Genomic DNA, 26017 nt, shown 5'->3' on the forward strand with positions numbered 1-26017 from the left:
TGTAAATTAGAGAATAAGAATAATGAACTGCTTAAATTTTTGCTTAAAATTTCAATACATTGAGGTATGAGCATTCAGTTACTATAGTTACAGTTGTGCATGTGCCTGGGTATAATTTTCAGCTTAACGTTACTTTTGTTTTTCTTTAGAGCACTGAAGTTTTGAGAATTTCCTTAGAATTGTGCTTTCCAAAATACCCAAAATGCATAATTACAATCTAGTATTGGACAGGGAAGTGAAACAGGGCCCACTTGTTCTACTGTGAAAGTATGTGCTTTTCTATAGAAATAGCTCGATTCCTACTTGCTCTCCTACCATGGTCCTTGAAATGAGAACAGTGCTTGCCTTGACTGTAATCTGATAAAACACCACAGGCTGAACTGTATTTAGTTCAAGGAAACTCTGTGATCGTTTCTCATGAATCCATTTTCTCTGTGACAATGCCTTCCATATAATATGACTTTAGAAGATGGACCAACTGACCTGGCTTGCCCTACATTGATTTTTACATCATTCCTCAATAAGAACATGGTCAACTATTCATGCATCTATAACTCCAGCTCTTTTTAGGTATAGATAATAAGAAATATTATCTATATTAATTAATCTATATTATCTAATTAGGTATAGATAATATTTCTTATTATCTATATCTATATATACAAATATATAAAGACCCAATTGACTTCTTGTTGGCTATTTATGACTCCTACCCTCATTTTAATTTTATGTGGACATATATGGTTCTGAGTGCATATATTTACACTATGAGTGTGCAGGTGCCTGGAAAAGGCCAGAAAAGGATGTTGAATTCCTAGGACTTGGAATTACTGATGGTTGTAAGTCACTTAATGTAGATGTTCTGAATTGAATCAGGATTCACTTCAAGGGCAAGGACTCTAAACCTCCAAATCTTCAGCCTCTGTCATGATAGCTCTTAAGAAGACCCTTCCTGGGCAATAAGTTTCAGTCTTTGAAACAAAATAAGGGATTACTTTCTCATCAGTAGGTCTTAAACTATGAAGTTCCCCACACCAACCTCAGTGGCATTCCCTGTGAATTTCCTTAAAACTTACTTTCCTAGGTCTCACCCCCAAACTATCCTAGTTTGAATTTCTCTTCCTGTGATACTCACTTAGTCAAACACATCTTGGAGAGAAAAGAATTTATACAAATCTTGATCCCAGTCTATTCTTATGGGAAATCAGGGCAGGAGTTAAAGGTAGGGACCTGAAGGCAGGAACCCAAACAAAATCCATAAAGAAAGTTGCATACTTGCTTGCCGTGGCTTGATTTGAGTGCTTTCTTTTATAATTCAGGACCACGTGCCCAGGTGTTGCACTGCAAAAAGTGTGCTGGGTCCTCCCACATCAACCATCAATCAAGAAAATGCTTCACAAAGTGCTCACTGGCCATTCTATTGGAGTCAATTCCTTCTCTGAGGTTCTATTTACCAACATTGTTAAATTAACAAAAACTGAGCAGTACCGCTACTGAGTCAGAAACTCCCGAAGTCTCGTCAAGGGATTGGTTTAAAAAACCCTCTGGCTGGTGCTCAGGAATTACAACTACAATTGTAATGAGATATGCCCTTTAAATACAATTTCATATTATCAGTTATGTAGTTGGATCTGCAATGTGAAGTGTTGAAATTGTTTTAGATTAGTTATTAGACTGCAAATAGTACAAAGTCATATAAATGTGTGTGTGTCCTCTCCACAGAAAATCACATCTTGGAGGATGTGAACAAATGTGTGATTGCCCTCCAAGAGGGGGACGTGGATACACTGGACCGAACAGCTGGGGCCATACGGGGCCGGGCAGCCCGGGTCATTCACATCATCAATGCAGAGATGGAGAACTACGAAGCTGGGGTATACACTGAGAAGGTGCTAGAAGCCACAAAGTTGCTTTCAGAAACAGGTAAGCATGGCTAGTACACCTGCCCCAAATGTAATTGATTTTTATATCTGAACAGAGTAGTTATATTTTATTCTACAATTCTTGATGGTTCTAATCTTTATGGATCATGAGAGGTATAATAATATGAATGTTCTTCTTACTGGAATTTGAATTTGAATAACAGGACAAGAACAATTCTGTTACTTTCCATGTATACATACCACTTTGTCATTTTCAAGTGTAATATTGTTTGATTTTTCCAAGGGTTTTGTGAAATAAGCAGAGAAATTTTGACTTTTTTCCAAATTACAGCTGAGAAAGTAGATGCTTGAACCTGCTAAGAGAGAGGAATGTGGTCGCAAAGCTAGAAAAAAGGTTATATCTGATAGGAAGTTGGTGTAAGTGTGATATGAATTTCTAAAGCATAACGACATTAATTTCTTGGGAGAATTGAACCTGTTGTGCCTGAGCTAACCAATGGGAATCATAGAGGCACTAAACAGCAGTTCTCTAAACACAGTTCTTAACGTTGTAATGACTCCCAACCATAACATCTTCTCATTGCTACTTCATAACTGTACTTTTGCTACTGTTATGAATTGTAATATAAATATCTGATACCCAGGATAGCTGGTATGTGACCCTTAAAGGGTCGTGACCACAAGCTGAGGACCACTGCTCTGGGAAACTGGATGTGACACCCTCAGAGAGACCTGACAATACTGCTGAGAGGGTTAGACTTGGCATGTCTACCCAGGTTTGAATGTTCTCACTCAGGTCATGTTCTATCCACTGGGGTCTTGCTGCTTGCGTAATGTGGCATGTGCAACTCAGTCCAAGAAACCTGGTGGGGAGTGGCAGGAATTAAGATATTATATACAGCATGAATGAGGAGGCATGTTAGTCTCTGTTGTTGAAGTGTCTCTGTAGGGGGTCATGATCATGTAATCATCCCTGATTGAAGTTGCAGTTGGTATTTTTCAAATGTGCTCTTTCTGTCTAAAGGTCAACCATTTATCTACATCCACGCTCAGAAAAGGGAAAGGTCTTGCCTTTACCCTGAGCTTAACTTTAGAAGGTCTCACTATTCCCAATGGTGGCCTGGTCATGCTGGTGTCAGTAATCCACATTCACTCTGTACTTCATCCACTCTCCACAGGAAGGAACAGTTAACTTCTAGGGTCTTATAGCTCTCTGGCACACTGAGATGGGAAATGACATTCTACCACTGAGTTAGCAAAACATTCTGTAACTTTGAAGAATATATTAACGACTAGTATTTTTGTGTATAATGATATTTGTTATTATTTAATACCAGACTCTTAACTATCTCATCCCTTGTGTCTTTGTTTGTGTGTTGAGATGTTGGGATATCCAAGAAATGAGAGAATACGGGAGGAGGGAAAGAGAGAAATCTTTTTGTATCGTGCTGAGAATGAGTACTGAATTGAGTTATATGTATCCACACAATAACTTTCTCCAAAGAGAGTCCTACCAGGGGGATTGCATAACAAATATGGATATAAGTGGGCCATTAAAATATATGTATTTCTGAAGGGTGACACAGTCCTTTGTTCAAAATTGGTGAATGATATCAGTAGAAATCTCTTTTCTTTTAGATAGAAAAGATTATTTTTAAAAACTTTGTTAGCCTGGAAGCATCAAGAAAGAACAAACAAACAAAAAACCCTAAACAACTCATATAGAAATCTTGGTCATTTTCTCTGAAACATTAGGGAAAATGGAAGACTATAATATCATATTATGAGGTGTACATCTAAAGATTGCTCTTGTGAACTTAACAACTTAAAAAATAAATAAAGATCATTGTCAGATATATCTAGACTTTAACTGCTTCCAGTTGTCATATCTTTACTTCAAAAAGATTTGTCTCTTGCATGCAATAGAGCAGTAAAAACCAAGACCCCATTGTAGTTATCAGCACCCACATTCGTGTTGTGTGCATCACAGCAACTCCAGGTCTAAATGTTCTGACATTCTCTTCTGATCTCCACAAGCATGCGCGCGCGCGCACACACACACACACACACACACACACACACACACACACACACACTACAAGACATTAGAATCAGACATTTTACTCCATAACTTACAGAGTTTTCCAACCTGTTACAAAGAAACTGTCCCACTTTGGTGTGGATCTTCTCTGCTGACATCTCAGTTTGGTCATCATTTAAGAATGAAGGATTTTTTTTTTTGAGATATCTCACACAATACCAGAACTCTTTTGATGCTGATTCTTCATAGAGTATCTCCTGCTCATGACAGTGAAAACAGTGTGTCAAATGAAAAATATGGGACTTGTTGTCAAATTACCTGAGACTTTATGCACCAGGAAAGCAAGGTATCCCTCCAAAGAGAATGGGTTCCAAGAAGCCAGTTCAAGCAGTAATGATAAATGATAAATCCTGGTCCCACTGCCAGGGGCCCCACACACTGCTCCATCCATACAACTTGTCACCCACATTTAGAAGGCCTAGTTTGGTCCTATGCTGGTTCCGTCACTGTCAGTCTGGCATCTGTTTGTTCCAATTAGCTCAGGTAAAGTGTTTCAGATCCCCATCATGGTCAACCCTTTGCTCATATTATTGTTCCTCCCTGTCTTCAGCTGGATTTTGGGAGCTCAGCTCAATGCTTAGCTTTGGATTTCTGCATCTTCTTCTATCATTTACTGGATGAAGCTTCTATGATGACAAGGTTATAATCAATCTGACTACAGGGCAAAGCTAGGTCAGGCACCCTCTCCACTATTGTTTAGGGTTAGGTGGGGTGGTCCTTGTGAATTTCTGAGAATTTCCCTAGCTCCAGGATTTTTGTTAGCCCCATAATTTCTCCCTTAATCAAAATATCTTTCTTTGCTCTCCCTCTTTATCTCTCCCTCATTTTGACCATCCCATTCCCTCATGTTCTCCTCCCCCAACCCTTCTCCACTCCTCCTACCCTTTGACCCTCCCTTCTTTCCCACTCCCACAGTCCCAATTTTCTCAGGAGATCTTGTCTATTCCTCTTCCAGGGCATCCATGTATGTTTCTCTTAGAGTTCTCCTTGTTACCTAGCTTTTCTGGGAACATGGACTATAGGCTGCTTATCCTTTGCTTTAGATCTAATATCCATTTATGAGTGAGTTCATACTATGTTTGACTGTCTGGGTCTGGGTTACTTCACTTAGGATGTATTTTTTTCTAGTTCCATTTGCATGTACATTTCAAAATGTCATTGTTTTTATACTGCTGAGTATTACTTTATTGTGTAAATGTACACATTTTCTTTATCCATTCTTTAGTTGAGGGGCATCTAGGTTGTTTCCAGATTCTGGCTATTACAAATAATGCTGCTATGAACATAGTTGAGAAAATGTCCTTGTAGTATGGTTGAACATCCTTTGGTATATTCCCAAGAGTGGTATTGCTGGGTCGGTCCTGAGGGAGGTTGATTTCCAATTTTTTGAGAAACCACCATAATCCATTCAGTCAGTCCATGTCTTTTGATTAGAGAATTGAGCTCATTGATACTTAAGTCTTTATTGGAATGTGTGTTTTAATTACAGACATTATATTGTTTATATTTGGTGTTGTCACCAAAGGTAGCACTTTGTGTTTTAATAATTAAGGCTTTCTATTTATTTAAACAGTCATTCTGCTATGTTTATATTTCTCTTTAGCCCAAAATATTGTTTGTTTCTTTTTCTTTGGGTTTTGTTTGTCAGATACAATCTTTTAGGTCGTTTATATTGTAGAAAGTGTTTTGTTCTCCTTCACTTATGGCAGACAGTTTTGCAAGGTATGCTAGTCTAGGCTGACCTTCACAGCCTTTTAGGACTTAGAATGCATTGCTCCAGGCATTTCTGATTTTCAGTGTTCCAACTGAGAAAACATCTGTTATTCTGGTGGGTTTTCTTTATGTGCGTCTTGTATTTTGTCTCTTGAAACTTTTGATATACTTTCTTTCTTATGTATATGTAAAGTTTTAGCAATGGTATGCCTCAGGGATTTTCTTTTTTGGTCTTGTCTATTTGATGTTCTGTGTGTTTCTAATTATATGGGTAGGTATGTCTTTTTCTAGTTTAGAAAAGTTTTCTTCTATGGTGTTGCTGAAGAGTTGATCTCTGCCAGTGACATGGGATAATTCTCCCTCTTCTTTGGCTATAATTTGGAGCTTTGTTTTTCCTGGTTTTGCACATTTCCTGTATGTTTATTTTCTGTTTTTAAAAACTTTCATTGTACTTTGCTTATTTAGTGTCGATCCTCTACTTCATGTTTGTGCCCTGATAGTGTGCCTTCTGCTTGATTCATTCTACTTCTAAGGTTTTCCTTTGAGTTTTCTAGGTGAGTAAATAGGTTCTCATATTTCATCTTCACTTCAGCTTATGTCTTCTTCCATGCTTCCTTCTCCTTATTGAATTTCATTCCCCAGTTCTAGATTATCTTCATTGTTTCCCTAGCCGAATACTTGTGTTCTCTTGGCTATCACTCAAGTATTTATTCTCCTTAAGCTTCTTTTCTTTAATCTCATTGAGCCATTTAGTTGTGTAGTTTTTGAACTTGAAATACTTGGATGAAGTTTATGACTATTCTCTTAAATCAGTGTTTGGGGATTCTTCTATGTACTTCTCACTGGCAAGTATTTCTACAGGACAGGTAAGATTTATCGAGACGATATTGACTTGATCATTCATATCGTTGGTATTCTTGAGGTGAGATACAGAATTTTTTGGAAGTTATAAGTTCAATATAAAGAGAGCACATTGGGACTGAAGAAAGAATACGAGGGTGGGTTATGTCCAGAGGTATGAAAAGGCCTAGATGTAATGAAGTCAGGTAGATAGAAGGGACTCAGCTGGTGTGCAGGTTGTGCCTCCTGATCCAAGCCTGGAGAGTGGGCATAGATATAGCTGATTGGGAAGGTTGGTTGTGGTATGGAAGGGAACTTATGAATTGAGGGATAGATAGAGATAATCCTGGCAGAAGTCTGAAGGTAGTTTATAGTGCAGCCAGACAGTCGAGACAGACCATGTTAAAACACTAGACGTGGGGCCAAGAATAGATCTGTTGGGCTGGGAAGAAGGTGTGAATGGAAAGGGTCAAGGAGATGGTCTAAGCTAGACCCTGGAGAAGGGTGTCAGAGATCTGGCTGGGTGAGCACATTGAATACTACACATAATGAGTATGTAGATGGTGGCAGTCAGACTTTTTTTTAAAGTTCCATGAGAGTTACATATGTTGTATTTTGATAATATATACTACCCAAATCTTCCCAGATTTGCCTCCACTTATCTACCCAACTTTGTGTCCAAAAAACAAGTAAATGAAAAGAGAAACCCATAAATTTATGCTGCCCAAATATTATTAGATATGTGGTCTTCCAATGGAACATGAAATACTTACCAGTGGCTACACTCTTAGAGAAAACCATCTCTCCCTCTTTCAGCAGCTAACACTTACTAATAACTTCGCGACTAGGGTTGGGACTTTGTGTCCACCTCCCGTTTGTGTTAAGATTTGGTTTGGCTTGGATTTGTACAAATTGCCATAACTGCTGTGAACTCATGTATACATCTGTTCTGCTGTGTTCAGAAAATAATGTTCCTTAAAGTTTCCACTTCTTCTTGTCCTTACACACTCTTTCTGTCCCTTTACCTTTTGGTGGATGTTTTGTTTAGATTTAGCCACTTTTCATTATGAACTCATTAGATAATGTCCTGAAGGCACATTTTATTTTGTGGGAAACATAGAAGGGCAGTAAGTGACATTGAGGGGAAGTACAGTGATAAGGAGAAGAAGTAAGGCCAATAGTGGGGAGAAAGGTGATATTGACAGGTGAAAGCAGGAAGAGTTTCTAAATTGGGGAGGTGACTATGAAGACAGTGCCACTTAAGAATTAAGAACTGAACTTCCATCCTGGGCACTCGTGTTAAAAATTTGGATACTCAATAATACCACTTTTGAGTATGTGTCCAAAGGATGCTCAATTGTGCCACAAGGACATGTGCTCAGTTATGTTCATAGCAGCATTGTTTGCCATAGGCAGAACCTGGAAACAACCTAAATGATCCTCAACTGAAGAATGGATAAGGAAAATGTGGTACATTTACACAATGGAGTGCTACACAGCGGAGAAAAATAATGACATCTTAAATTTTGCAGTCAAATGGATGGAGCTAGAAAATATCATTTTGAGTGAGGTAAACCAGACCCAGAAAGGTAATTATCACATGTACTCACTCATAAGTAGTTTTTAAAAATAAATCAAAGAAAACCAGCCTACAAACCACAATCCCAAAGAACTTAGACAACAATGAGGACATGGGAAGTAGAAGAATACAAGATCTCCTGAGTAAATTGGGAGCATGGAGACCTTGTGGGAGGGTGAAGGATTGTAGAGCTCAATAAAAATCAATAAAAAATTGGGTACAGTAGTGCACATCTAGCCCAAAGGTAGTAGAGATAAGTGGATTATTGTGGCTTTGTGCCCAGCCAGCCTAGTGTAACTGGTGACCGTGAGACTTACTAGCCAGCTAATATAGCCTAACTGGTAAGATTCAAGTTCAGTTAGAGGCACTATTTCACAAAACCAAAATGTATAGTGATTGAGGAAGACACCTGTTATCAATTTCTGGCTTCCACACACACTGCACAAGAATATACATACACACATATGAGCTCTCTCTCTGTCTCTCTGTCTCTCTGTCTCTCTGTCTCTCTGTCTCTGTCTCTCTGTCTCTCTCTCTCTCTCTCTCTCTCTCTCTCTCACACACACACACACACACACACACACACACACACACAGATACCAAGTTGTCAGGTGCAGTTTTATACTTCGTTGTCTTGACATATCTGCCTGTTCTGGCTAGGAAGGCCACTTGCAGCAGATACTCTTTTGGTCTGAACAAAGAAATTTCTCTTTGGGATTGGTGGCAGAATCCTCTGTGCATCATAGGATGGTCAACAGAAACCCTAGCAGTCACCCTCTAGATGCTTGGAGCATCTCATCCCCTTACAATCCCAAATTCTGATAGCAAAAAATGCCTGTAGACATGGCCAGGTATCCTGGGGTGGGGCAAGGTTAGGCAAAACAGTACTAATTATGAGCCGCTACCCCAAGGTAGAGAAGTATTCCTAACCAGGGACAGGTATGAGTGGGGTAAAATGAAATCTCTCACTGCAGACACAGGGTATGGGCCATGATGAGACTTGGGGTATGTGAGAGAGGTTGTATTAATGGACGAAGTTTTCCGATCTTGACAAAAACAGATACAGATAGATGAACTGTTCACAAGTGTGGATGATTTCATATACATGTGTGAATGAATGCAAGGCCACTAGGGTGTAGGAAACTCCCACTGTGCTGCCTGACTGCTTTCTCTAAGTGCCTAGGAAACTGGGAGGTTCCCTGCAAGTGGCAGAACCATCTGAAGTTGATTTTCCATGAATTATTTCCCTTCCTCAGCATTGCCAGTGCTTTGGCTTAAGGGTAATTTCTGTGTTGTTATGAACGCTGAGTTAAATTTAAGAAAATAATTTTGTGGATTACTAGTATGATAAAATTGTAGGGCTTCATTACATTGAAATTCACCTGTTTCTGATAAAACTAATCTAGGTTGATGAAAACACAATAAAATAGATCGGCAGCAGGCCCATTAAATACTTACATGGCCTATTTCCTGGGCCGTTCAATAAAACCTGAATTATAACAAATTGTCAACAGCTTGGTAGCGAGTACATGCTTGGCCACACTCATCTCTTGGGTTCTCATTTCCAGAGGCAGGTTGCTGAAGGAGTTGCCGAGGCCAGAAGTGCCCCCCAAAATAGCAGATTTAGCTATAAGCAAAGCAACTCCTTCCACTCTGATCAGATTATATTAAAATGTTACTTTTGTGAAATTGATAGCTGGTGCAAGCTTATGAGAATGTGTAGGGAACATGTATGTGATAGGGTTGAGATAGGTTTGGCAGTCTGAGAGATGTTTCTTGTTCAGATGGGGTATGAGAGACAGACAGACAGAGAGAAACAGAAACAGAGATGGAGACGCAGAGACACAGAGGCACAGAGAGACAGAGACACAAAAAGACAGAGATACCAAAAGACACACTGACAGAAACAGAGACAAATAGGGACAGAGGAAAGATTGATTGATTGAGACAATGTTTATTTTTTTTAATTTTAGGTATCCATCCCAGGGCCATGTGCACAATGGCAAATCCTGTATAACTGATCTATTTTTGTTTCTCTAATACCCACAGACAGTAAATTATCATTCTATCTTATTAATCATATTGTATGAAGAATTAAAATTCTATTATTTTTGAGAATATATGGATTAGAATGATAACAGAATAAAATTCCATTTCTTATAATCTAAAGTTAAATAGTAGAAGGAAGAAATACAACAAGAAAGGGCTTGAGGAGAAGGGGGCAAGAGAAGGTAATGGGGGTAAATATGATCAAAATATATTATGGGAATGTATGAAAATGCTATGCTACCCAATATTATGTATTATTAATACGTGTTTAAACCTACACAATTGTTAAGATTTTTAGCACAATCCTGTATGCTTTGCACAGGAAATGTAAAAAAGACCAGCAAATAATACCCAAACTAGTGATAACATTGAAGGATCTATTCATTTGGAGCAACTAATTTAGTAGAATATATTTAGGGTGGGGCTCATAAAAACTCAAGCATCTGGCTGTTGCCTACTAACTTCAACTGTAAACAAATTTGTTAATGCCCCCAGTACTGAGATTTTTTTTTTGTGTGTGTGTTTCCTCTTTCATAAATTTGGTGTGGTCAATTTTGCTTAGCTTGTTGTAAATTCAGTGTTGTTCGTGCCTTCTGAGTGCAGTCCCCCTGAACAATCCTTGCTACATCATCTTCCGTTTAAACCTTCTGTCCCTTCTGGATGGGAGTTTCATCATTTTCATAGCGAAACATATCCACACATCTCCCACTATTGTCCCTGCAATGTTCTGTGTTTCCTCCTCCTCATCAACATCTGCTTATTGAACATATCCTTTAATATCTAACTCTAGTCTCAGCTGGATATAACAAAGAACCTCATCAGTGCATGCCCTCATATTAAGTATGTGCTCAGGGTACAGGGCACACTTAGACCACATTCAGTTCTAAGGAGCAGGTCCTTCCATGTGCACCTACTGCTTGTGATGGGCTTATCACATAACTATTGGTATATATCTGTATCTATAGTTCTACACAATGTAGAAATGTAAATATATATGAATGTAAGTATGCACACAAATGCATTCTGTGTGTACACGCATGTATATTATTAGGATGTTGAATTTCTTTTGTGTGGAAGAGAATATAATCTACCAGAACCTCTAGACTCAGAGCTCCAAATTTCCAGATGTAGATTTTGCTTCCTTTCACTTTCTATATAGCAATGGAAAGTAATCTTATTGGCTTTTAAGACATGTTTAGTGGGATTATGTTTTATGATTGTACTGTATTGGGTGACTTGTCTTATCCCTATAGCTGGATTTTCAGCAGGAGAAAGTACAAAAACAAGTCAATTTCAGAATAAGTTGGCAGGAGTAGCTTATAGAAAAGGCAGAAATGCTAGGGAAGACCATTAAAGTATAAGTCAATTCTCCATAGGTGACCTTGAAATTAGGTTATGAAAGTAATGGATCTCAACAGAAGCTTTTATGACTGAGATTGCTCAGCCTAGACATCCTAATACATTTTAAATGAATTTTAACGTAACCCTTACTATTGGTGTAAAGCATTTTATTCCCACCTGAAAGGTCAAAACGCTGGTGATGTGAAGTAAATGTGTTACGTGAAGGTAGCTTTAGTATTTGTGATGGTGAGAAGTCAGAAATACGGAAGTGAAAAGAAAGTTCAATCACTTGATAATCCTTAAGGGGGCATAGTGTGGTTTGTGTTGGTTCCATTTCCTTATAACAGATACTCTCAAGTTGTACATACTGCAGATTTATGGGTGTTTTTTGGCATTTAAAAGGATATTTGTGAACATATGTACATAAGAATGCATACATTACAGCACATTGATGTAGGTCAGAGGTCTACTTGCAGGAGTTGATTCTTTCTTTCCACCATGTGCCTCCTGGGGTATAACAGTTTCTGTCAGCCTGACACAAACCCAGACATGCCTGGGAAGATGTAATGTTAATTGAGGAATTGCTTCCATCACTTTGGCCTGTGGGCATAATTGTGAGGGTATTTTCTTAATAGTTGATTGATGTTAAAGGGTTCATGATACTATTCTTGGGCAGGTGAGAGAGCAAGGGATATATAAAAAAGCTAGCTGAGCAAGATAGGAGATGCAAGTCAGTAGGAGATATTCTTCCATGGTTTCAACTTGAGCTGTTGCCTTGGATTACCTCGATGATGAACTATAAAATGGAAGGTAAAAAAAATTCCTTTGTCCTTACATTGCTTTTGGTCATAGTGTTTATCATTGTAAGAGAAAATTAGACTAGAGTACAGGATTGAGTTGTCCGGCTTGGTGGCAATGACTTGCTAAGCCATCTCACTGGTCTGTTGTTTTTTAATCTGAAAAATTTATATTTATTACATTATCTTAAAGATAAATATTGGATTCATTTTGTATACATACTGAATAATTTTATATGTATGCGTATTTGTTTGAGTGTATGTATATGAGCTGTGTGCATGTGGAAACTTTCAAAAGCCAAAAGTATCAGATTCCCTGGAATGAGAGTTACAGATGGTTATGAGCCATCTTGTGGGTGCAGTAAACTGATTCTGGATCCCCTGCAAGAATAATAAATGCTTTTTAACTATTTTGCCACCTCTCTAGTCTTAGAATGTGGGATCTCTAATGCAGAGAGCAAACTTATTTATGGTACCACTGGCTCCCAGCATTCCATTCTCCCTCTCAGGACAGAAGGCTGAAATAAGTGACTTCTCTCTTTAGAAAGAAAATTTATACCGTAGGTGAGAAACTCTGTAACTGTGAAGCCAAGAGCTTTCATAATGGTCTGTTTACAGAAGCCCCCTTCTCTCCTTAGGAAGGGGTAAAATCTTTGACCTTCAGTTCAACAAATTTCCTCCAGGTAAGAAGATTATTAAGACTCTTCCTGGTAGAATTCTCTAGCTTAGCATTCAGCTTCCCCTTTGTAGTATTTTTAAATGTGTATCTCTTGGAAAAATAGAGTCCTACACCTCTGTCCAGGTTATAGAGGTATCTGGGGAGAATGCTATCAAGTTATTCTTTGAGCCAGGTTACAGATAATTTTTGCCTAGAAATACCTAACTGCCAAAACATGCAAACATTTCTCTCTATACTGGTTTGGTCATTAACTCTAAGTTCTGTTATGATTCATAAACAACCAGCACAGAGGTAGAAGAGCTACCCAAGAAAATATAACTTAAGAAGGAAAAGTACAATACAATACACAAATATACCCCATAACAAGGTCCTGGACATGGGCATGGAGATAGGTTGATGTGGACCAGGAAGGCACACACAGTTGTACATTCTTGTGCTATTCATTCAGAGCTGACTGTGAGCACTTTACTGGTCCTTAGGAACTTAAACACCAAAAGGCAAGGTGTTAATCTCTAGATCTGTATGAACCACAGTGTAGACTCAGAGCTCTGGAGATGCAGGACATGCTGTTTCCACCACTTCAAAGGGACCCATGACCACGGTCGTTAGTGGTGGCCATGGAGTAGGAGAGGGGCCCGAGAATGTTGTCAAACATAGGATTTGGTAGCCAGGATGTATTTATTCATAAACTGAGACAGTGGTATTTCACAGCACCCACACTCCCTTAAGAGGGAAGTCACTATGACAGTAACAGGTATTTGGAAGAGAGAGAAAGGAAATCATGTCGCAAGCTACTCATTGGGAGTCACTGTGTTGCTAGAGACCTTGCAAAATAGTTTTGATTAGGAAAGCTGGAAAGCTGTAAATGTACCTGCAGGACCTGAGATAGTTCATGTGCAGAGGAGCCAGGGAAATGCTATTTGTTATGCTCAAATAACATGCCTGTCTGGTTTCCCTTTCTGTTTCACTTACTTTTTTATGTTCCACTAACCACATCATCCGATTCTACCTCTGCTTGTCCCTATATTGATAACTAGCATCAGTCATTTATTTGGCTCCTTTATAATGCCTGGCAGCTCCATGTACCCACTTGTTTATCTCTATCATAAAGTATATACTTGTTTTTTTCCCGTTTTCTCTCTGTCTTCTGCACATCTTTCTACCTGTGTACATGTATTGATTTTAATCAATTTTAACCCCTTGAGATTTAAATCCATCTGTTCATTTCCTGTAGGCTTGATGGGAGCTGAATTTCAAAATTGTTTATTGATATAAATGAAAACCATAGTAATGTGATACTTCCTATGAGAAATTTTTATCTTTTCTTTTAAAATGTGTATTTAATGATCAAAATCAGAATCTTTAAAATCATGTGTAAGAAATTCTCAGCAAGAGTTTCGCTGCATCTTAATGCAATCTAAGTATTTAAACCTCACAGATGCCAAATTAAACTGTGTTTATCAAGCTAGGCTTTGACAAACACTGTAAGCTAAATAAGGCTTCACATTCAACTCTTTATTCCTTCCTCAAGGTTCAGAATTAAATGTGCCATCCTTCCTCCTGGAGTTATAAACCATTTGTGATTATTTTTGAAATGCTTATTTTAAACTATACGAAAACCTTCCAAGCAAGCAGTTTCTTTCCTTGGGGAAAGGAATTTGTGTCTAGACAAGAGCAGATGGATGCGCCCCGATTCTCTCAGGGTAGTCATCGTGAATGGAATTTAGAATTACATTTTTTGTGTGTGGTTTCCTTCTTCTAGGCAGTCCTTTTTCATCTTTTATCAAACAATCCAGCTCATGGGTTATGTATGGCCTTCTGGAACTCGGATTTAGTTTTGATGTTTGAAATGTACATTATAATTTTCTAAACATGAATGTATGAAAATGGCAGCCTTTAGGAACTCCCACTGAGAGAGCAGATGACAGACACTGATGAAAGAAAGCCCAAGGAGGACTGGACAGAAGTTAGACTGGCTTGACTGGTGATTGCAGTTATCTGGAGAGGTAGAGATAGTTGATGAGCGTTCATGAAGGAATAAGGAATAAACTCAACTAAGTCACTTTGACCATGTTCCTGAAATCTGATATTAGGAGTCTTCCGGAGAGACACAGAGAAAGTGATACTGACAGATACAGAGAGAGAGAGAGAGAGAGAGAGAGAGAGAGAGAGAGAGAGAGAGAGAGAGAGAGCATTCCATAGTTCCATAGTCACGCCAAGAGCGCCATTGGTGTTGACAGAGGAATTCTGTTATTTTTTATTTATGAATTTAAGTATTTATTTATTTTTCATTTTGAGAAAGTTCTCACTGTGTAGCCTTGGCTTGCCTAAAACTCTCCTATTCAGACAAGGCTGGCTTTGAACTCAGAGATTCAGCTACCTCTTCCTCTAGAGGGCTAGGATTAAAGGTGTGCGCCATACCTAGCAGGAAAGTACCCAGTTTAGGCAAAGCACTTCAGTTGTATTTCTACATTGCCTCTACCACATTAAAAATTTTTAAAAATAGTCAAAATTTAAATTCCAGCAGTTACAACATAGTATGTATTTGAAACACTATAAATAGGAGATAGGAGGGAAATAGCTTTATCATAGTCTCAGGAGGTTTTCTTAGAAACATTATTTCATTTGATTAGACGAAACTGAATCCCCTTTTGGTGTTTTGTAAGCCATCATGGTTTTTCAAAAGTAAATACTGAAACATTCTTTCTCTCATGGCTCTAATAAGTCTAGGACCAAACTTAGCATTTTGTATGGTCCTTGGCAATCAAGATAAGAAGGATAGCTAAGAGGGAAAGGTCGTGTAAAGTTGGAGGTAGACTTATAGGAAATTCCTTATTAAAAGGGGGTATCCACAGGGTGACACTGCCTGAGAGAAGAGAAAGGAGCATAAGTGAGGCGGCTTACTTGGCAAGATAAATTATGTGAGATCCCAGGTTTCAAATTCTTCATTCACTGGTATGCTCTTTACAGTTCATGTCATTATCATTCACCAAGGCAGCTTTTTTGGTGGGAAATCCTTGCAGATTGACCCTTAAGTCCTACGCAGTAGGTGTGTAGTGTATAAACCTTCATTCAGCAAAATCAAAAGGCATGTGGTTGAGTAGACAGATGTAGGATTATAGTGGAAAGACAATTTTGAGAACTATTCACTATGAATCTTTTCTGTGCCAAGTTCATGGAAACCACCTCACATACATCTTAGTTTTGACAAGTGTCTCAATGGCTGATCTATACCCATTAGTTTTGACATTATTTTCCAAGCTGGTCTTAAACTCCTAGGATCAACTGGTCCTTCTGCTTCATTCTCCCAAATAGCTTAGACTGTAGGTGTGTCCCCACCATGTTCCTGTCTTCCGTTGAACGTATTTTTAAACTTGACACAAACTCAGAAAGATAGCTATCACTATCCCAGTTGTTAAAAAAATTTATTTTATTTTTATATGTGGTCTTTGTGTGTGTGCACATGTGTGCATGTGTGTGTGTGTGTGTGTGTGTGTGTGTGTGTGTGTGTGTGTGTGTATTCCACATGTATGCGTATATCCACAAAGGCAAGAAGAGGGCATCAGTTACAGGTGATTGTGAGCTATCTGACATGGGTGCTGGAAATAGAAAGTTCTCAACTGCTGAGCACTATCTATTATTCCAGCATCAATGGGAATCCAGGTTTGTCAGAATCAAATATTCATTTTAATTAGGAAAAACTGCCTTGAATAGATAAATATATTCCCGAATTTAGATTAAGTGTAGCCACAATTAACTGAAGTTGTGGCGTGTCCTGTTGACTGCTATTTACTAATAGTTTTCCTTTGGGCAAAGCATATAATACTGAGTTGCTATTTATGTGAAATATATCACCCCAAAGTTATCAAATTTGTGCTCTAATGAGGTTATCATCGTATCTTGAAATTTGGGATTTGCAGTAGCTTTGTTTGGGGACAGCCTTCCAGAATCTCTCCCGAGCCTAAAGTCAAAGTGCCGCCATTACTGTGTCAGTTTATGAACTGGCAACTACAAGATACATGCATATGGCGTGGCAAGACCCTAATTTGTTTCCCTTGTGTCACTTTGCACCTGTTAACCACTGACTTCTCTGAGTACTTTGCCATTGTAGACTCATCCTTATTGGCTCATGTCTTAGGGTTTCTTTCGTGATAAATCATCATGATCAAAAGCAATTTGGGGAGTAAAGGATTTACTTTATCTTACACTTCCACATCACAGTATATCATAGAAGGAAGCCTGGGCAGGAATATGGAGTGAGAAACTGAAGCAGAAGCTATGGGAAAACAATACTTACTCACTTGCTCCTATTGGCTTGCACAGTCTGCTTTCTTATACTACCAAGGACTTCCTGCCCAAGATAACTCTATTCTGAATGGGTTTGGCCCTCATCTAAAATTAACAATCAAGAAAATGCCCTACAGACTTGCTTTTAGACAATCTGATGAGGACATTTTCTCAATTGAGGTTCCTCTTCCAGATAACTCTATCTTGTATCAGTTGACAAAAATCAACAGAGGCAGGACAGCTCACCAAACAACTGCCTTTATTTAGAGTAACAACACTAATGAGTAAGAAAAGAGAATAAGGCAGAAATTCATTTCTTTATTTACCTTTGTTTCAGAAGTTCTGTCTGAGCTCCTTTGTTGTATTTTGCTGGTTACAGTGGTGTTAGTAGCTCTAGCCCATATTCCCAATTTGAGACACAGAAACATTAATATTGAGAGGGGATGTTGGGAACCAGGCCATCTTAATTCCTGCTTCACCACATATACATATTGGTAAAGTCATTTGTGTGGGGGACACATTGATAGGTAGCATGATTGAGATATGATAGGATGTATGGAAAAATTCAATAACATGGATTATATAGCACCATATTTAGTTTCAGGCACAAGGGCCCTATTTGTGTAATTGTTTCCAGAAGGAAAAAGATACATGAACTCAGAACAGAGCCAGGTGGTTTGTGGTCAGAAGGGAATGAAAAATTAGCAAAGCTATATAGTAAAGTAAGGAAAGGCTAAAATTGACTTAAGGTGATTGTGAATGTGGTCTTCAGTAGAAAAAGACAGGCAGACTGCAGAAAAAAACTTTCATGCAATGAAAAAGTCATAATGTATATGTCAAAGGGATAAAAAACCTGAATATTATGTTAGGAAAAAAATCAGTTACATTTGGTGTAGAGATCAATGCTATACTGAATCATAGGAGAGTCTACATAGCTGACCATCATAAAGGCATAACTGATTAGAGTGTGCAAAATCACACCTAGTAGTCAAAGGTGTAAAACCTGGAAGAACTTAGATTTTGAAGCATTTTGGCACTCCAAGAGTCCATCTACCATTACAGGGAAACTGCATCTATACTCAGTGGAGCTCATGGATCAATAAGTACTTGTAGAAATGAAACAGTATTCACAAAGAAGGCTTATAGTCATTTTGGCTGATTGTAATCAGTGATAGGTGGAACTCCAGTGACAATATTCCTAAAAGAATCCTAAACTCATAATTTTTAAAATATCTTTGTAGGCTGAGGTTGAAGCTTCCATTGAAATCCCTCTAGTGATAAAGGGTTGTGAAGATTTTTACAGGGGGTAACCAGCTTGCATGCATCTTTGATTACTTTTGGCTAGAGCTGAGGATATTTATTGACAGGCCACAGCTTTGGTTTGGGTTCATACTTCTGCACAGGTGATCATTCTGAACTTCCGATTCAAATCATCTCCTTACCACATGCTTCACAGATATGCAGAACCTTCAAAGATAAATTCTGGGAAAGCCAGTCACACTTTCCTTCAGGCAAAGTTACACATCTAATGTTTTTAGCTCTCCTAGTATATAATTATGGATAATTGAATTTTCCCTTGACAATATCTAATAGAAACTCTTTTGGAGAATGGATACTTTATCTCTATGCATGCTATCAGTTCTATGTTGGAAGGAACACTCAATGGCTCCAAGGAGTCTCTTCAGATTAATTCTTTGCAATCTCTTTTACTCTAGTAATGCCTAATGTGTTAGCTTTTTCCAACTATGAAGATGGTTAGTGTCTGTTTTTAGGGATTATATTATATTAAGCAGTTGTAAGAACCACAATTACATCCTGGTTCTGATCCATTGTTTTCTAGGTTCATGCAAATGTTGTTATTTCCTAGGCTTCACATTAACATTTAGCAACCTGGATGTTTCTCTAGAGTGTTTTTGTCCACTTTCTCTATATTTTATACTAAAATTTGGCTAATTAACACACTCTCAGTGTGTGGCCTGACACCACCACCATCATAGATGATACTTCTGTAAAGAGATTTGCCTGTTTGGCCTTACTGAATTAATCAAAGGCAGAATTGGGATTGTTTTTCCTTGTCATTGATGAACCTTCTCTCAAGGAAGCTTAATTATAAAAGGACTATAAGCTCAGCTTTCTGAAAGGGTCTCACACCCAACCAGGGCAACCACTTCTAAATTGTCTAATGGCCCTGAAAATCTTTGATGAGATTCTGAATCAATACAGCATAATAGCACCACAAATGAATGGGAAACGTAAGACTCCCTGTTTTGTCTTGGAGATACTCAAGGACAAATGAATTATTTCCTCTGCCCTTTGCTTATGGTTCTCTTTCCTTTGTTCCTGATTGAGTAGGTTCTCCAGTATTCAAAAGTATAACAGAGCTTAAGATGAAAATGAATGTGGGGAGGATTCAGGCAAACTAATGGACATATAGAAACACTAGGGACCAATCTCTTTTCAGTGTACCAACTGGAGATGGAAAGTTGAGGAGGCATTCACCTAACCATGGAGAAGGAAGAGTATGTCTTTCCATTTGAGAGAATAACTTCTCATGCCCAGATCATCAGCATGACTCCCCCAACCCCCGTCACCATGTCCTATTTGGCAACAGACATAACTCAGTTGAATTACAACATTTGAATTTGTGTAGGGCTAGGCCATGTGACTAAACCAGAAAAGGAAGTCAATAGTATTCAGACATCAGATGCTTAGCTACATTAGGATTATTGGGGATCACCAGAAACTCTAAGGCTGGAGCATAGATTTGCTTACTTCCTCAGAAACACTGGGCCATCTGGCTGTGCTTCTTTCTCCCTAGCATCCAGTTAACCTTGTTCTTTTCCCTCATGGCTATCAGCAGTCTCATTTGCACTGTAACACAGCTTGCCTTTCCTGTAAACGGAATCACCCTGTGTTCTGAATCTTCACCTCTGGAACCTCTTGGGGAAATTCATTTCCAAATCCTCACCCACGGTTTAGATCTCAATCGGCACTCGAATAGTATGACCTTGATTTTTATATGCAATATTAACTTCAATTTCATTCCTCTTAGAAGGTCATCGTTTTGCAGCCCAGTATGCCACTTGCATGCAAAAGTATAGTTACAATGTAAGTTCGCTTCTGACTTTGATCACCCTTTTAGGGTATAAGCTATTAAGAACAGTTCAGCATGCTGCTAAATAATTGCAAAGTGGTTCAAAAACACCTATATTTTGGGTGCAATTCAGAAAGAAAAAAGCTTCTAATTATATAAACCTACATCAGCAACTCTGTTGATATATGAAGTGAGAATCACAAAGGCAGTGTTAAGCCTTGTCCTAATTAGGAAGGCGTGAGGCCTGTATCTGATTTTTTTCCTATCTCAATATTCTGAGGAAAGGACATCTTTTAGACATTATCAGGATGTTGGAAGAATTCATAGTGAAACTGAGAACCTCAGGTCCAACCATCATGGGTCTTGTGGTATAACTGTTTTGTTATATATAATTTCACTATGTTAAAATTAAAACCTTCCTTTTTATTTAAACAGAAAAGGGGAGGTGATGTGGGATTTTCCTCTGTATGCTGTGAATACTATTGATTAATAAAGAAATTGCTTTGAGCCTATGGCAGAGCAGGGAGGAACAGAGCTAGGCAAGTATGGGGGTGGGAGTGGGGGGAAGGATGCTAAACTAAATGCTGGGAGAAAGAGGGCAGAGTCAGGGAGAAACCACATAGCCCTGCCAGAGACAGATGCTGGAACTTTACCAAGTAAGCCATAGCCTCGTGATGATACACAGATTAATGGAGATGGGCTAGTTTAAGATGTAAGAGTTAGCCAGAAATATGCTTAAGCTATTGGTCAAGAAGTGACTTAATTAATACAGTTTCTTTGTGGTTATTTCAGGGCTGAGCAGCTGGGAACAAACAAGTGGCCTCCTAAAACAGTCTTGTTTCATTAAACCTTTGCTTTCCTGATTTAGAACTATATGTAAAGCAAGAGAGAGACAAACCAGGAGGGAGTAGCAGTGGAAAGAGCTGAGCTGTGTTGGGAAATACATAGCATGTGGCCTGGCCTGGGAGATAAACTTAGAACTGGAGCACAAAGGAAGCAGTTATTGCTCTCTCCCTAACCATTTGCATCTTGGTAAACTGATTTTCTCAAAAGCACCTATTTCTGCCTTCTCTGATGATACCATGACCAGCAACATGGTCATTCACTCCAGGGATCTACCTGCAAGGTCTCACAGAGGGATTTCTTATTCCATGCTGGTACAAGTCAAACAGCTTTCTAAGGAGTGTCCCTCTTTTAACATAGTGCCTTTATAAGGCTACCTCATATGACCAGTTCAGGAGCTCTTCCCTGGGGAAAACTATTTCTCTCCCACTCTCAACATTTCTGAGTTGCCTATAGTTCTTTGTGTAGGGTTGAAGATTTGAAATTTTTTCCCCTGTGCACTTTCATGTGTTTATTGTTCTGCTCAGTCAAAGTTTAGGTATCATGAGCCTCCTTACAAGTTTAGTGAGACTTTATGAATATAAACTTTGATGTTTTATGGTTTCACTTATGTATTTAGGAATAGGTGTGTGTGTGTGTGTGTGTGTGTGTGTGTGTGCATAGCAATTAATGAAAAATGAAAAAAGAGGCCCTAAATTTGTAAGAGAGCAGGCATGGGAAGGGTTTGAAGTCAGGAAAGGGTAATGAGAAATGATAAAATCTCAAAATACAAAAGAAATAATTTTTACAACATAGCTCTTTCACATTATCTTTTTCTCTGTCTTCCTTGGATCTGAAGTCTTGCCATGACTTCATTTTCTTGCTTACATTATTTCTTAAGGATAACTTTGCACAAACCAAAAGGGCACATGTTTTCCTGCTACTATAAGATTTAGAAAAAAAAGATTTAGAAAAAATATTTGTGAAGATAACAATGTATTCACGTAGGTTGGGGTCTAAGTGGTAGGCACTACCTAACTTAATCATCTAGCCAATATTTAACATAGAAAGCTACACGATGGTTTATTCACAATTTCTCAGTGACTTCCTACTTTAATGCAATTGATCAGACTACTTTACATTGTGCTGCGGTTCATAAAATAGAATTCTACTTTTTTTCAGAACCTTATTCTACAAAGAAGTATATGACTTCTAGAATAACTCTTTTAGTTTTTATATATTTTTTATTTTTTAAACAATTTTTATTATGCCTACCAATCACAGTTAACTTTTAACTCCTTTAAAAATATTTGAAATATAAAAAGATCCAAAAATTCAAGAGCAAAGATTAATATACCATATCAGATACAATCTCCTCCCCCTTTAAGGGAAACACTGTATTTAAGACAGAATATAGTCTTTCAGAGTGTGTATAACACACAGAAATACATGCATGCTTAAATAATGTGCTCTACTCTTATGTGCATGTTTCTATTATCTCACAAGTGATTATCTTGTTTCAGTTTGCGTTGCCCACACAAGCTTTAACTTCAGGACTTTAATGCATCAGTTGTCTCTTAGTTTGCACGTCTGGGTCTGTTTATGCCACACAGATCGAGTACCCATGGACCTAGAGCAAGCACCTCACAGTTGTTCTTCTTCACATCAGAATAAGTCTGGTTGTGTATATCAGAATAAGTCTGAGGCATGGCCTATTAAAAAAGAGCCTGTGAAAACAATTCTTTTCATTTTCAGTTATTGTATAAGTTCTTCTTCTCAACTCTTGGCCTAGAAAGATAGTCACATAGAGATCCAAAGAGATTGCTTATGACTCCAAGGTGAAGACTGATCAGCTTGCCTAGTCATCATCTCTATAGAAGCTGATATTTTTCTATGCCCTAGCTCTTCACTTGGAAGTGAAGAGTCATTTACCATATTGCATCGTAGTGGTGGCCAAGAAGATGCATTGTTATTTTCAGTCACAACTACAGTAGATGTGTTTTCCCTGGCCACATTTTCACAGAATGATCATTCTTCAAATTCCTTGTCAATTCTTATTGCTATTTTAAGTTAACGATTTCAAACATGTGAGTGTGTATTTATCAGTAATATGGAATTATGTTCTGTGAATTTGCTGATCAGTTTTATGTCAATTTGTAGAATGTTTTTACTTACATGTAACAGCTCTGATTCTTTATATAAGATATATGAAAGAGCAATGAACTTTTAAAATTACATATTATTTATCGTGTGTATGTCTGTACATGCATATGCTGCAACATTTGCGTGGAAGTTATAGGCTAGCTTGCAAGAGTAACTTGTTTCCTTCTCCCATGTAGGTACTGGGAATTAAACTCAAGGCTCGCCAAGCCTGTCAGGAGGTGCCTTTTCCCACTAAGCAATCTTACTATCCTGAAAATGAGAGAAATTTTATATATCTAAGTACTACTGACAGCTGCATATAAATCTGTAAAGTCATCTAGAGCCACAAAAATGCCAATTTAAATATCAAATAAAGCGGAATTAGTATAACTCAGAACTTTCTGCCAAAGAAAAATAGTTATGATTTTATTTAAGTAAAACACTCATTTCTAAATGTCAAATTCATACAAAATATTCTCATACTCAAAGAGGTCAATTTCAGTGATCTTCATTTTTCACTCCCATAAAAAAGTTCATTCTCAACACAGAGGGATAACTGAAAGAAACCATGTTTCTTTTATGGGATTTCAAAATAGAAGTTTTTAGAATTTTATGTTGAGTTGACATGGGATAGTTACACATTTTTATGGGGCATGGTATGATGTTCTGATACATATATGCATTTTTATTGACCAAATGTGTGTAATTAGAATGCTAATCACTTCAGATTCAATTCAGTCATGGCAAAACAACTAAATGACCCCAGAATTCTTTCCACGCAGTTGCAGCTCAATGGTGATATGGAAAGTTCACGTGATATGGGGAAGTAATCCTCATTATTCACATGGGAAAGGAAAATTGCCCAGTTCAAACCTTGGTTTTCATAGTTATTGTTGCAAGAATGCTTATGCCTCCCTCGACCTCTATGTTCCTTCCCCCAAAAGCATTTGACTGTTTTCTAGTACAAGTGAATGTTTCTAGGAATTATGTAGTTCAGGGTAGTCTGACCCTAAAGAGTAAATGAGCAGAATTTCCCATACCAGGGATTAATATGAATGTCACAATATTCAAGAGGTTTAAAATGGGAATAAAGATGAACAAGGCATGAAAACTCGAAATGGATGCAGATAAATTATGTTTCTGTTTTATTGTCCCTGTAAATAAAGTGAGTTGTGCTTTTGGCTCCCATCTGCCACAGGAGTGGGTTGCTATGAGATAACAGCTTAGAAAATTATGATTTTCAAGAGTCAAAAAATTAGCACCATTTTCTTTTCCAGAATCTGTAGAAATATTCCAGACAGTCTAGTGAACTTACTTTCTGCTGGTGTGTGTGTGTGTGTGTGTGCGCGCGCGCGGGCGCGCGCGCAAATTTGTTCTCATGAGAAAAGGCATCAGCTTTTAAGGAACTTAAACATTCATCTTTTCTCATACCAGGGTGATATTGATAAAAATAGGTAACCTATTGATCTTCTTTTCTACTTACAGATCTTTCTGCTGAGTTAATCCCATTTTCCTTTGTTCACTTAAATGGTCCTTCTATAACATTCCTCCTTCTACATCCATTTCTTAATTCTTGTATTTCCATCCAAATGTCTGCTATACAGTTTCTGTTTATAACTTCTGGTATTAATTAGATGTTTGTTGATGTTTTCTAAGGGCAGTTTAAGAGTGATAGTTTTGTGTGAATTATAATACTGAATCCAACTATTATATGGACAAAAAGAAGGCTTCAAAATATTAAGATAATTTGGGCAAATTTTCACAAGTGGGAACTAACAAAATTGAAACTCAACTCAGGTTACCATCAATGTGAAATTTAAATGCATCTCCTATCTTGTACTATCTTGCATGGATGGCTGTCATAAGTTTCTTTTTCTTTTTCTTTTTTTTCCAAACCATCACCTTGTAAGAAGTAATAGTTTTCTTTCTTTTATTAAGGTAAGTGACACAGGATAACTAAATCAGACCTTTTCAAAACTGGCCCAAAAGGCCTACAATTAACTTTGTCCAGGGACTGGCATGATGGACAGTAAGATAAAAGTTTTCTCATTTGCTGTCATTTCTTTTGTTCATCCAGTGATGCCACGCTTTGCTGAACAAGTTGAGGTTGCCATCGAAGCCCTTAGTGCCAACGTCCCTCAACCATTCGAGGAGAACGAGTTTATTGATGCCTCACGCCTGGTGTACGATGGTGTTCGGGACATCAGAAAGGCTGTGCTGATGATCAGGGTATGTGAAGCTTTTAGAGAACCCCCAGGAAATTAGATGTCTTCCTTGTTTTTAATTATTCATTGTAATCTGCAAAAATGTTTGATTTCTAGCATACTCTTATCATGTGGGCTTTTTGCATATAAATGGATGAGTGTGTCCCAACAAGCCCAGTTCAGTACTGAATGTTCTGATATATTCTAGTTCCGTCTGGCATGCATTTTTTTCTATAAGTTTCATATAATTAGGTAGAATCCCTGCTACTTTCCACTTGTGCCTCTTGCAGACACTATCTTCACACCTGGATCACTCGAGAGTCATGACTTGTTAAGGAGTGAAGTATTTTTACCTTAGTACTGTGAATATAGAAGCAACAAAATTAGAGTTTATTATGCATAAAACAGGATAGTCTTGTATGAAAGCTCCTCCCATCACCTACCTCATTAGTTTTCTTTCCCCATGTTTTTATGTCAAGCATGTAT

General features: G+C 38.0%; 1 protein-coding gene across 4 annotated transcripts in view; it reads left to right on the forward strand.

The window, feature by feature from the left end:
- The window catches only part of Ctnna2 (catenin alpha 2), a 1099183-nt gene that overhangs the window by 1001147 nt on the left and 72019 nt on the right, over positions 1-26017 (forward strand). For 2 of the 4 annotated variants that reach the window (XM_075983800.1, XM_075983801.1), the window contains exons 11-12: positions 1825-1923; positions 25405-25556. In XM_075983800.1, the coding sequence (XP_075839915.1) occupies positions 1825-1923; positions 25405-25556 (251 nt within the window). Of the gene's footprint in view, positions 1-1722; positions 1924-25404; positions 25557-26017 lie in introns of all 4 variants that reach the window. The other 2 variants (XM_075983798.1, XM_075983799.1) reach the window with 1 other exon arrangement.

The sequence above is a fragment of the Microtus pennsylvanicus genome, chromosome 8 (genome assembly GCF_037038515.1).
Source record: "Microtus pennsylvanicus isolate mMicPen1 chromosome 8, mMicPen1.hap1, whole genome shotgun sequence".
In the NCBI taxonomy this organism is placed as follows: domain Eukaryota; kingdom Metazoa; phylum Chordata; class Mammalia; order Rodentia; family Cricetidae; genus Microtus; species Microtus pennsylvanicus.